Raw genomic sequence first — 13,986 nt, 5'->3', positions numbered from 1 at the left:
TACTAAAAGATCTGTATTTAATACTAATACCAAAGAAATTTCATGATTCTCAATAGCAAATTTTAAAGCTTAACTAAACCATATATATATATATATATATATATATATATATATATATATATATATATATATATATATATATATATATATATATATATATATATATGAAAGAATGTTTATTTTTTCACTTGCATTTTAATTCTGCTGTTTGTACTATTTTAGCTTATATGGCATTGTGTACAGCAAATGTTATTAGCTCATATTAATTGTTGCTTTGGATAAAAGCATCTGATAACTATAAATACATGCAAATGAATAAGTGAACGTTAGTAGCCTTATATTACGTTTTTTTGTACAAGCAAGAAATTAGTTTCAGTCCAATTTAAAGTTTTTTAACAGCTCCTCAGTATGAGTGGTTTTGCTGGGCAGATGCTCCTTTCCTTGCGTCTCCTGTTTGTCTTCAGAAGATATGAAGGCCAAAATCTCGAATGCTTCTTTCTTCTTAGTTTTGAGATTCCTCTCCGCGATCAGTCTGAGCTTTTTGCCAGCTTGTTTCCTTTCATAGGTGTTGACTGGAATCTATGCTGATTCCAGTCAACACCTATGAACACCTATGAACAACACCCAGGAATGTATGCTGCCTTGAACTGACCGACTGCTTTGTCTTCGTCCTTTTTCTTGTAGAGCAAGAACAAACCATAGCATGTGTGGCAGTGCTGCTTATAAGACTCACTGAGAGCTTTGTCATCTATCAGGCTGCTAAAGATCTTCTCTGCCTCTCCAAGTTGCCGGTTCTCCCCATACGCCTCTGCTAAATTCACTTTGGCATAAATATTGTTAGGCTTCAGCTCTACAGCCTTTGAGAAGTGTTGGATACATTCAGCCACCATAGAGGCTTTCTGAGCAGCAGGAATGCGCCTCCCGGGCCTCCTCTCCTCAAACATCCGAATAAGCTGTTGTTTATGGCAAAGGCCAATTTGATGGTGCAGAAAGGAGGAGTTTGGAGCCAGCTCTACTGCCCTCTCGAGGACAGACAATGAATCTTTAATGGAGCCCTCTGCCCTGAAGAATTTGGCCACATATCTGGTTACTTGTGGAACATCAGGAGACAACCTGAGGGCCTCTTTTATAAGGTTCTGGGCTTCCTGTCTCCTTGACCTCTGGAGTTTCAGAGCCAAAAGTACCATGATCTCAGTGTTTGTGGGCTCCAGGCTGAGCGCTTTTCTAAGCTGTTCTATGACTTTTCCAGTGTCTTCGGCTTTGTTCATGCCATCTATCCTGTAAAGCACTATTGCGTAGCCCACATTAAACAAAATGTTGTCTGGTTCTGCCTCAAGAGCCTTAGAGAAACTCTCTTTTGCTTGCTCATAGAATGTTCCTCCAAGTCTCAGAAAGCTCCAGGCTTTGTCAGCATGTATTACGGGCAAGCTGCAAGAGTATTCTGATGAGCCCGTTATGTCCTTGCATATACTTTTCACTTTGTTCAAGTAATCTTCTGCATCATTTAGCCTCTGTAAGTGATAGTGCACCCATGCAAAACTGGAGAATGTCACCAGAAACTCAGCTTCCTTTTGTTTGTCTTCCTTTAATGCTGATTCTGCCTTTTGAAGGTAGTCCAGCGCATTCTCGGTTTTACCCTCCAAGTGGCTAATAAAAGCCAGTAGGTTGAAATACGTGGCATGATACTTTTGTGGACAAAATTTGATCCTATCATGGAGTTTGTCTGGTAAGCCGTTCAAATCATTTATGTCTGATTTTTCTACACCCCATGTAAAAATGCACTCCAGCTGCCTGAGCTTCGCTTCCATGTCTTTGTTGCTGGAGACATGCATGGGGAAAAGAAATAATAAAAAATCTCTTCATACCTGAGTAAATTGCAAAGATTAATAGCCTATATATATATATATATATATATATATATATATATATATATATATATATATATATATATATATATATATATATATATATATATATATAGGCCTAAGTCTAAATAACCACAGTAGCCTACTGCTCATATTATTATTTTGCTAACGCAATTTAGACATACGGTATATAACAATAACTACGATATAGCTAGCCTACATCAATTGAAGAGCATGACCAATGTTTACATTCTGCTATGCGGTCGTTTAGGCATGGTTTAGACAGGTTTGCTTAAGATTGGGCTATGCGTAGGCTACATTTTAACTAGACGTTTGATAAATCTGTTACAATAGGTGGTATTCAGTGTTTCTCTAACCTCATATCACGAGGATGTGCTCTTTCCGTTGAAACCGCGTATAGCCTTGTGCAAGATTCGATGTCACGAAAACGAAAGTGGAAAGCAGAGGGATAAGTTTCGCTTTAGTGAAAGTGTAGTTCTAAATCACTTTTGTTTTTTAATGTATAGCCCATATAAACATTATTTAAATAAATAAGTAAATTTAAATTAGAAATTAATTTCATACAATTTTATTTTTTATAGGCTATAGCATGCTGCAAAATTTTCATGTAAGGCAACTAATGTGTCATTTTATTATAAATAACTTAACATTACATTTTACAGCCATTTTTGAGTACGTATTCTCGCATTTAGGCCATTTGAATTTTGAATGTGCTGTGTAGTTTAAGCCAATTATGGTAGGCAGTAGCACTTGCCTGATATAAACAGAAGGTGGCGGTGTTTAGCTTCATGGTAGAACTGAAATAACTTTCCCACTCAGTCTCGTTGCTATTCCTCGAGGTACTCTACGCATTAAGATGACGCACGGAAATGTGATCTTAAACTTCATATTTTTTTGTAGAATTCATGAATATTTTGTCAGGTTTACAGTACCAAAGTGTGAAATATGAATATGAAGGGGACTGGGCGAGATTTACGCATTGAGCTGCTATCTTAACAGAATAACTGGTAGCCACAAGTGCCATTGACTAATCGTAAGTTCGTTTACAGTTTCTGAATCTTACCTTAGTCTTATTATGTCTGTACTTTAAATACACTTGTCTTTTCACCATCGTTTTTAATTATAAAACTTTTGTAAAAGAAAAAAAAAGTAGCTAGTTTTCAGTCTTTACAGCATTTCAGGGTTTTTATAATAATTAGATTATTGTTTATCATCTGATCAGCTAAGCAGATGCCCCTCTGATATCTTCACACACACACACACATACACACACACGCACACACACACACACACACACACACACACACACACTAGGCTACCACCAAAGTTCCTACGCATTAAGATGACGCACGGAAATGTGATCTTAAACTTCATATTTTTTTGTAGAATTCATGAATATTTTGTCAGGTTTACAGTACCAAAGTGTGAAATATTTATGAAGTGGACTGGGCGAGATTTACGCATTGCTGCTATCTTAACAGAATAACTGGTAGCCACAAGTGCCATTGACTAATCGTAAGTTCGTTTACAGTTTCTGAATCTTACCTTAGTCTTATTATGTCTGTACTTTAAATACACTGTCTTTTCACCATCGTTTTTAATTATAAAACTTTTGTAAAAAAAAAAAAAAAAGTAACTATTTTTCAGTCTTTACAGCATTTCAGGGTTTTTATAATAATTAGATTATTGTTTATCATCTGATCAGCTAAGCAGATGCCCCTCTGATATCTTCACACACACACACACACACTAGGCTACCACAAAAGTTCCTGGAAATTCCAACAGGAAGAGCCATTTAAGGCAGAGAGCACTCCGAGTAAGCTGAGGGGCGGGTCTAGCCTACTCTTTATAAGAAGCCATCTGCTGGCATTGAGACACAGAACAGCAAAAGATATCAAAATGTTTGGACTACAGCACATCTGGGACTGCATTTTGCAGTACGAGACCGTGCTAAGGTCTCCATTTTTCCCAGTGCTCTTCTCTTTTACAGTCTACCTCAGCTTCTGTCTGCCTTTTGTCGTTCTGGATGCCCTGTCTCCTAGGGTAGAACTGATAAGGAGATACAAGATTCACCAGAAAATCAACGTGTCTTGGACTATGATTTGGAGCTGCCTGGCGCTCTCCCTCTACAACCATGCTGTGTACATCTTCCCGCTGAGTGTCCTGAACTGGTACTGGAGACCGGTCAGCTACACAGCGACGGCTCCTGGGGTCCTGCGAGTCGTCTGGGACCTTGCTGCCTGCCTGCTTCTCTTTGACTTTCAGTACTTTGTATGGCATCTTCTGCATCACAAAGTACCCTGGCTCTACCGCACCTTCCATAAGGTGCATCACAAATACACATCCACCTTTGCCCTGGCCACTGAGTACTCAGGGGCATGGGAGATTCTGTCTTTGGGTTTCTTCGCTGCAGTGAATCCCATGTTACTGGGGGTTCATCCTATGACAGAGATGCTTTTCCATATACTGAACATGTGGTTGTCGGTTGAGGACCACTGTGGCTATGACCTGCCATGGGCGACACACAGACTGGTGCCTTTTGGACTGTATGGAGGAGCTCCACACCATGATGCCCACCATCAGAAGTTCAAGTCCAACTACGCTCCATACTTCACTCACTGGGACAAGCTCTTTGGAACACTGCACTCTGAATGAACTGAACAACTGGAACAAGCTACATAAACTGATTTCAATTGTCTTTTTTTGTAAAAAAAAAAAAAAAAAGTGCATTATCATTCAATGAATGAATACCCTTGACTCTAAAACTTATAAAAGTTGCTTTATATGTGTTAAATTAATGTAATGTCTATTTATTGAACACCTGTATTTAAGTGTGACTGCAAGAAAAATGATAAGAGATGTGTGAGGACTATATGAAGCTCATTTGTTAACCTTAACCTGTTTTTAATGTTGTTGTTATTTATAAGCCTGTTTTGATACCAAAATGTGTGGATCATGAAGAACAGATTTAACAAAACTAATGGCAATAAATCTATGAAGTAAATACTATAAATACAGTGTTTGTGTTTACTTTGATTGTGCATAATAAGAATACTTCAATAAGTACAGTTGACAAAGTGATAATATAGATAATAAAGAGAAAAGACGTTCGAGAATAATAGAGAGTAAAAAGAAGTTAGCTAAAATAACAGAATATTAATAACTTCAATGTGTCACTGGTTTCTATTACCAGAAATAAGAAAAATAAATAAATAAGAAATATTTGATCAGATTCTATATATTTTAATGAATGCTACAAAAATATCCCAGTGACGCATAGATGCATATCTTAAAAAGTGAAAACAATATCTGAAATAATAAACATCAGCGATTGAGTAGTCATTTGTTGACACTAACAGTTCCCGCTCAAACCCCTGGAGAATGAACACATCCTGAAAAAGACAATGGAAACTTTCCCAAGCCTTGTGCGAATTCCTATAATTCCCATTATTCCTGTAATACACTACTTGACTTCCAAGTTTTATTTCCCTTTTGATTAGGTAGATGGAGTTCATATTTAGTATTTGATCTGATATTCAATGAGAATATAACAACAACTTATTTCACTTATTTCTGTGCCTTCATTATTATATTGATTAATAATAGATTGTTACCTAATCTGTGTGCTTATATGTGCATTTCTGAAATCCATAACATGGACAAATCACTTTAAATTGTAATGTAGACGCATGCATTTTCTGTGAAGCTGCTTTGAAACGCTATGTATTGTGAAAAGCGCTATACAAATAAATGTGAATTGGATTGAATTGCCCCAAACAGTATTTGGATACCTTTACACACGTAACCCAGATAATCATAGATTTTTAACTAAGGCTAAAGTGTCCAAATATTTTATTTGGGCCACTGTATATAGACACATACTATTAATTTGAACTCACTTCTAATCCATCTGTTTTCCACTTTAATGTCCTCACACTTCTTTTTCTTTTCTTTTTTCGCACATGTCAAATGTTTACACTAATGAAAATCAGCCTTGTCGAACCTGTTCATCTTCATACATGCTTTTCTGCCCTATTCTTCTAGCGGCCTGTGAAATATCCTCCTCCAGAGTTTCATGTAGGAAGAATACTTTGAATGCTTTAATCACAGTTTGTCACTCGCCTAGAATTTCAGAGGAATTATAAATAATAGCACAGATGTCAGATATCAAGATTATCATCAATGTAAACTTCTGATTTCAGCTTCCTGAAACAGATCTCAAAACACATGGACATATTTTTGTTTATCATACAAAAGCTGTATATGTCATTCAATGATTTAACGTTAATATGCTAACATATTTGAACTGTTAAAATCTGTTTTAGCTATAAAATGTTCTAATTATAACATAATGGAAGGACTAAAGTTCATCAGATTAGCCTTTCCAGCATTGGTGGCCAATAATAACAGAGACAGAGCTTAGGGTTACTAACACAAAGATAAAACACCATTACTGTAAAACGCTTGTAAAAAAAGGAAATGAATGAAATAAACATTAAGTGAAGGACATAAAAAAAGAAAACACCCCAATGTACATAAATGATAACAAAAATAATAAACATTGCATTTTTAATTCTAAATAAATGTGTTTCATACAGGGAATTTTGGGAATGACATTTTCCCCATGAATTGGGGGGATTCATACTTTTTTTTACATTGAAAATACTTAATTTTAACAATATTTTATTGTTAATGTTTTGCTGTTAAAGTAAACAAAAATCTGCACACTGTTGATACTGCTCCCAAAGATTTATTAAAACTTTCAGACGAATACAATCAGAGTTATTTAAAAAAAAAAAATATCCTGGCTAATCCAAGCCTTATAATAGCAGTGAATGGCAGCCCAAAAAGTGCATCCATCCATTATAAAAGTAATCGATGGGGTCGTGTAAGAAAAACATCCATATTTAAAATTTATAAAGTAAATTATTTATCTTCCGGCGGACCGCCTTCCGTATTCAACTTACCCTGAAAGTGTAACGCCTCTTGTAAATCAAAAGCGTACGCTACGTCCGACGTCATCGTTACGCCAGTTCAGGTTTTTTTTCTTCCCAGAAGTTGAATACGGATGACGGTCCGCCGGATATTTTACTTTATAACGTGTTAAATATGGATATTTTTCTCACAAAAAAACATTGATTCAATTCAGAAGGCATTGATTAACCCCCTGGAGCTGTATGGATTACTTTTATAATAGATGGATACACTTTTTTGGGGTTTCAAATTTTGGGCTGCCATTCACTGCCATTATAATGCTTGGAAGAGCCAGGTCATGCCAGGTCATATAACTCCGATTGTATTCGTCTGAAAGAAGAATGCATATACACCTAGAATGGCTTGAGGGTGAGTAAATCATGGGGTAATTTTCATTTTTGGGTGAACTATCCCTTTAAATTGTAGTTCTCTATATATACTTTATATACTCTTTCTATACTTTGCAATATACAACATTCAAAAATAAACAAAACATGTACAATAGAATACATGGTTTGAAATAGTATTTTATATGGGTGTACTGCAATAAAATACAAATACCCTTAAAAATAGTTTACAATGTAAAAGAAAAGAGATATCTCGCCCTATGTCTTGTCTACTATCTGTATCTGTATATACCCAGGTGTGTGGTTTCCAGACGTATGGGGTAATCCGCCGTGAGGTCACATCCTTTTTAGCAGACAAAACCCCAAGCTTAATGAAAAAAAGAAAAAGATAAAATCAATTCTGCTGATAATAGTGCCTAATTAGAGAATATGTAACTGTAAAATTGATATGCCAAATGTGTGAGAAAAGTTCGATGTTTTTAGCACCAACAATCGCAGTCTGCCACAGGAGACATTTCAAAAGTCAGGGGACAGCTATTCTTATCCAAAGTGTCCAAAAGATGATGCAAAGTGAAAGAGGAATGAGAAAAAAAGAAACAGCAAAAGTGAGAGTACACCCTTAAAAAATAAAGGTGCCATGAAGAACCAAAAAAGGGTTTTCACAGTGATGCCAGAAGAACCATTTTTTTGTTCGACCGTTTTGTGAAAGGTTCTTAAAAGAACCTTTTTTTTTTCTTACCATTTTATAGTCTAAAGAACCTTTTGTGCAATGGAAAGGTTTTTTGGATATTAAAGGTATCTTCATGGAACCATACACCCTGCCAAAGAACCATTTAAGAACCTTTATTTTTAAGAGTGCTAAAAATTCAGTTTCTTCTGAGCAATACACATCCATCTCGATCATGAAGCTTGCATAATACTTAAAGAACAAAAGGCTGGACTTTGATCTTGCCTTAGGGGGTACTGAAACAAAATGACATATTGTGCAACTTCCTGTACAAGTACAGACAGACAGAGTTTTGTAAAAGGAGATCTGGCTTCTACTCGATTTTTTTGGTTTCCTATCTGTGGACACAAAGATGCATTATAAAGGTTTATTTTTATTTTTACATTTTAGACATAGCTAAACACATACTTTGAGTGGTTTCCTAGTACATGTATAAGCAATGTTAATGTTAATCAAGATTAACAATATTACACTGTAAAAAATTTGCTGCCTTAATTTTTTAAGTACATTCAACTTGGATGTTTAAGTTATTTAAAATTAAATTACATTAACGTGACTTAAAAATAGTTGAATCTTGTATAACTTGTAAAAAAAAAAAAAAAGTTGAAAATTAGTTAAAAGTTAAAGCAATGTAAAACATATGTTGTCATAACTTATTGGTCACATATATTTTTACAGTGTAGGTTTAACCCAAAATAATGTAAAATCACAGATAAGAAGCTAAAGTTCAACTAAATGTCTCTTATCACTCCCAATTCAAATATTTAATTTTAATTAATGATAATGTAAGCGTCAAAGTATGTAAATACATGAATATGATATTATATGTATGTTATTATAGGTCAGGATTAAACTGTACCATCTAAGAGGTCTTTGGCTTGGTAAAGGTTGATGACCCCTGATCTCATTTCAGTGATGCTGAAAGAGCAAACATCTCTCACATTTTCCACTGCAAGATAGGGATCGATGGGTAATGGGTAGAGAGTCCCCTATATCTGGTTATGTGACTTGTAGAAAATGTCAGAGCAGAATTCTTGAGTATTGGCGTTTTGTTGTGGGCAGGAAACATCACTTAAAGACCTCAGGGGAAAAACCACTGGTGCTCAACCAAACTCTAACTAAACTGTGGTATTACCTAATAAAAAACACAAACCAATAATGTTCTACATTAACCCCTAGGAGTCTGAGCTGTTTTGGGGCCCTTTAGAAGTTGACATTAGTTTTACTTGAGGAAAATTAAGACATAAAACAGCCGTTTTCAGATTGTGAAAATGTAATTTTATAACAGGAATTAGGTATTTGTTCTCAGCCAATAATCAAAATGTGTAACATCTGAGTAATGTCCTTGCGCAAGGGGGTTTCCAGAGTCAGGACCAACTTGCCTCAGGCATTTATAGGCTAGACAGCCATGTTTTATTCAGCTTATTTATTTATTAGCTATTTCCTATGAATTTGCAAAATATCTGAATCATTAGCCAATACCAGTTTGCCACATACTCGACTGTTTTATTTACAGCTAAAATAACTGGAAGTGGCTGACACCATAAGTCTTGCATATTCAAGTCAGTGGTGTAGCCATTTAAAAAAAAATTGTTTGAGGGGTCCCATCTAAAAACGAGGGGGCCGCAATATATATATATATATATATATACACAGTGCATCCAGAAAGTATTCACAGCACTTCACTTTTTCCACATTTTGTTATGTTACAGCCTTATTCCAAAATTGATTAAATTCAGAGTTGTCCCGTAGCCACTCCTTTGTTATCTTGGCTGTGTGCTTAGGTTCTGGAGTAGGTTTTTGTTGGGGAAAAATTTAATCACAGAAGATTTAATCTTCCAGACCTGTTTTCTCTATTGTGTTTTAAATGAGCCAGATCAAAGAGGCCCCACCTATGGAAGCCATACATTGGCCCTCATTTATCAATCTTGCGTAGAAACGGGCGTATATATTGGCGTAACATTATGCTTACACTCCTCTCACCGCCTGATTTATGAAGCTGTGCGTACCTCTGAAATCCAGGCGTACGCAATACCTGCCCTTGATAAATGCCGCGGCTGAAAACGATCGTCATTAGATTAACACGCCCCTATATATTCAAGTCTCCGCCTCCCCCACGCCCTCATTTTACGCCATGGACATACGGAAGACGGCAAAGAAGCGAAACTTCTCTGAAGTAGAGATCGAGACCATCACCAGGGAAGTGGAAAAAAACAAAATTGTTTTATTTGGAAGTTTAAAGAGTGGGATTAAAGGTGCCCACAAAAAGGTGTACGGTGGAAATCCAGTTTAAATAGCTGTTTGGATGAGAAATTACCTATCACAATTCATTATTTTACAGCACGTGTTTTGAAATAATATGTGTACAATAGTGATGATGATGTGATGTGGAGTACCATTCATTCACATTAATATAATTGCATGACAATTTGTAAGATTAATATTATGATTTGTATTATTAATGACGCTTATTGTTATTTAGAAGAATGTCATTATTATCATTATTATTATTTATTTTATTATTATTTAAAAGAAGAAGAATGTCATTTTTATTATTTTGTCAGTCTGAATTATTTTCAGTCCAGTCCGTGCGCAGCTGCCGGGCCTAACCAACATCAGGTAAAGCGCACAGGCTCGCAACTGGACGAATACATGCCTACAAATCAAATGCTTTGGTAAAGTCACACAAATTGAAGTTCATGTTGCACAAAAATAAACACTGAAGTTTATAATTACTTATTCGCACGGGATTATTAGTATATGCGGGGACCTCTGGTGATTTGTAGGCTAATAATCGCAGATAATGTCTGTGATCTTAATCCCGTGCGAATCGGCCATGTCTGTAATATGTAGGCCTAAAGTAAAAATTCCCCCGCAAATGACCTACCATATTTCGCCGAACACCGAGGTGATATTATTAGTCCCGTGCGAATCGGCATCTATTTGGCCGGGATTAGGCCGATCGTATATAATTTTTGCAAGGTTTTCGTGTCCTGTGAGCATTTCTATCTTTATCTTTCACGAAGAATGGCGCTAGACTGCATATGTGCACCGTTATGACTTCATGAGCGGCCGCGCGGATTATAGGCTACCACTTTCACTTTAGAATGAGCACAAATTGGGAGTAAATTGCTTGAATGGTGTGTTTAATATTATTCTTAATGAAAAACACAAAAACAGAACAGTACAATGACAACTCGCTTAAATGGGCACTTTTACATTTAGCTTTGAAACTGAATCTTCCGCCGTGTTATTATAGGCTATATTGCTTAGTTACGTTTTTAATTGCGTCTGTTCTCTAACTGAACGAAATTATTTGTATTACTATAAAACAATCAAAATGATATCGATACGACTGTTTATAATTTCATACAGCTATATAACGAAAAAACATTTTCAAGTAACATCATATCCAGGAGATAAGTCAGTAAATTCGAGTAAAATCACAGCTTATCCCGTGCGAATGCGCCACGCAAAATTCAGATGTGGGGGAGTAATTTCTAAATCACACGAGGTCCCCAGATAATAGCCTAGCCTACTTATCCCGTGCAAATAGGGCTTTATTTGTTGTTGTTGTTGTTGTTGTTTTTGTTTTTTTTACAGTGGGTCATAATATAGCATATCTTTGTCAGTGCGTTTTGTGGTGTTAGGAATTGTTTTTCTGCGCATTTTCGCACTAACTCAAAACGTGCGTACACCACCTCCTGAGCTGGCGTAGGATTTGAGCGTGCCGTACGCCAACGTCCATATTGATAAATCTCAAAGTCACCGTGGTTTTGGGTGTACGCCAGGTGTACGCTGGAAATTTGGTGTACGCACTTTTGATAAATGAGGGCCATTGTCCCTTTTATCTTTTATTGCTCTTGGAATCTGAGTTCCTGGCTAACATGCTTTGTTAGATGAAGATGAAGGACCATTGTGTTTCTTGCTTTTAATTCAAATGAGATCCAAGACAGGAGGGGGACCATTTGTGTATTGTCTCACCTCTTGCTCAAGGCGAAACCTTCAGTGGGTTTCGCCAGATGTATGGAAAATTACTGAGGGGGTTGTTAAAACATTGAGGGTATAAAAGTTTGTGCTTTCTTTTGTTTTAGCAGTTCACACTCAAGGTAGCCTCGAGCGGCTGCGTTTGACCGTGGCTCTTCCTTGCAAGGAAAATAAATCTTTATAAAGACAATTGGATTATGGTTTGTCTCTTATTAGTGATGTCGACGAATTAATTTTTGCCATTACAGTTTTCATCAAGGATGTCTCTGTACATTGATGCATTTATCTTTCCCTACATCCTGACTAGTCTCCCAATTCCTGCTGTTGAAAAACATCCCCACAGCATGATGCTGCCACCACCAAGTAGCCATAGTTTCCTCTAGACATGACGCTTGCCATTCAGGCCAAAGAGTTTAATATTTGTTTCATCAGACCAGAGAATTTAGTTTCTCATGGTCTGAGAGTGCTTCAGGTGCCAACTCCTGTATATTGAGCTACAGCGCGTGAAGTGAGCTGAGGAGATTAACCGCTGTCCTGAGACGCGATGCGTGCAGTAAACACACATCGCTCACAAAGAATGCGTTCGTGGCAGTGAAATGGGAAATGACACAAGGTAATGAGACGCACATTGAACTTAAGCTCACTGCTTTTAGAACGCCATTACATACGAGATGAGAGACGCAGGTGCAACCGCAACTATAGTAGCAAGTGCTACTGTGTGTTTGAGATTTCATGTTATACGTAATACTGACAGGCTCAAAGGTGTTATCATTGTTTTTACAAATCATTTACTACTAATAATATTATCATCCGGAGACATTTCCCCACAAAGTAGGGAATACCAGGACACACACACACACACACACACACACACACACACACACACACACACACACACACACACACACACACACATTTCATTATTTAATCACACTGTCTTCACAACAGTTTGTGTTGGCTGTAGTCAGATGACTTTAGCTGTGGTCACACTGCTAGCCTACATTGTACTACTGAAGAAATAATCTTTAAATAAATAAGCTTTTAATTGTTTAACAATATTTCATCTTTAATATGAATGAGTTTGTCTGGAATTTATCATTTTTACTTTCATATTTTTACGTTGCATTTATTTGGTTCTTTGTTCAATCTCAGACCATTTTTTGACGTATAGGTCATAGTTTGACTCAAGCTTTTTTTCTTAAAGGTGAAGACCCAACTTTATGCATGTTTTGTAAGATTCCCCTCTGCGTTAAACATATTTTTTTGGACTGTCCTGGGTTAAAACAAGAATGCTCTTTTATCAAGTTATTTCACTTTAGAACTTATTTAGTAAGATTATGCATGAAAAGGTTTTGGATTTTTTTGATCATAAGTTGATTTAAAAAAATCTTGTATATGACATGGTGTGTTTGTTTGCTTGGTTTTATTGTATTTATATGATATTTGTATTTTTGTAATTACATTTTTGCCATGAATATAGCCTTGACATGGCATTAAATAAAACAATCTGTATTCCATTATTTTATTTATATTATTAAGATGTCTGCATAAGAGTAAACTCTAATCGGTGCAAACATTAAACTTTGCTGAAATTAAAAATCTTGATTTGGTCTCTACACTTCGTTCTGGTAACTCTGCTAAACTATAATTACTAAAACTAAAACTGAAACGAAATATATAAAAACTAAATAGAAATGTGTTTACAAAATAAAAACTAAACTAAAACTAGCAAAATAATTTATAAAACTAACTAAAACTAAACGGAAATTTGTTGCAAAATTGAAAAAGATAATAAAATAAAAACTAATTTAAAAATGCTAAACTATAGTAACCTTGGTCTGTGCCTTTCCAAATCATGTTCAAACAACTCAATTTACCAAAGATGGACTCCAATCAAGTTGTTGAAACATCTCAAGGATGATCAGTGGAAACAGGATGCACCTGAGCTCAATTTTGATTAATTAAATCCATTATGGAATAAGGCTGTAACATAACAAAATGTGGAAAAAGTGAAGCGCTGTGAACACTTTCCGGAAGCACTCTGTTATTTTAAGTACAATACCTG

The 13,986-nt window shown here is 36.0% G+C and overlaps 2 protein-coding genes across 2 annotated transcripts; one reads left to right on the top strand and one right to left on the bottom strand.

Moving 5' to 3' along the window:
* Positions 1 to 372: 372 nt before the first annotated feature.
* ifit9 (interferon-induced protein with tetratricopeptide repeats 9) lies at positions 373 to 2,301 on the bottom strand (the record flags this gene model as incomplete). Its single annotated transcript, XM_079846308.1, has 3 exons — positions 2,243 to 2,301; positions 623 to 1,818; positions 373 to 572 (listed from the first exon to the last, which is right to left on the bottom strand). The coding sequence occupies exons 1-3, from the start codon at positions 2,245 to 2,247 to the stop codon at positions 373 to 375; spliced, it is 1,401 nt and encodes a 466-aa protein (XP_079702434.1). The 5' UTR covers positions 2,248 to 2,301.
* Positions 2,302 to 3,413: 1,112 nt separating this feature from the next.
* Positions 3,414 to 6,668, top strand: ch25h (cholesterol 25-hydroxylase). The gene has a single exon (XM_079845695.1). It carries the CDS (start codon positions 3,786 to 3,788, stop codon positions 4,539 to 4,541), a length of 756 nt encoding a protein of 251 aa, XP_079701821.1. The 5' UTR covers positions 3,414 to 3,785; the 3' UTR covers positions 4,542 to 6,668.
* Positions 6,669 to 13,986: the final 7,318 nt, after the last annotated feature.

The sequence above is a fragment of the Gobio gobio genome (genome assembly GCF_949357685.1).
Source record: "Gobio gobio genome assembly, chromosome: 20".
NCBI lineage: Eukaryota > Metazoa > Chordata > Actinopteri > Cypriniformes > Gobionidae > Gobio > Gobio gobio.
This window is presented reverse-complemented; position numbering and strand designations above follow the sequence as displayed.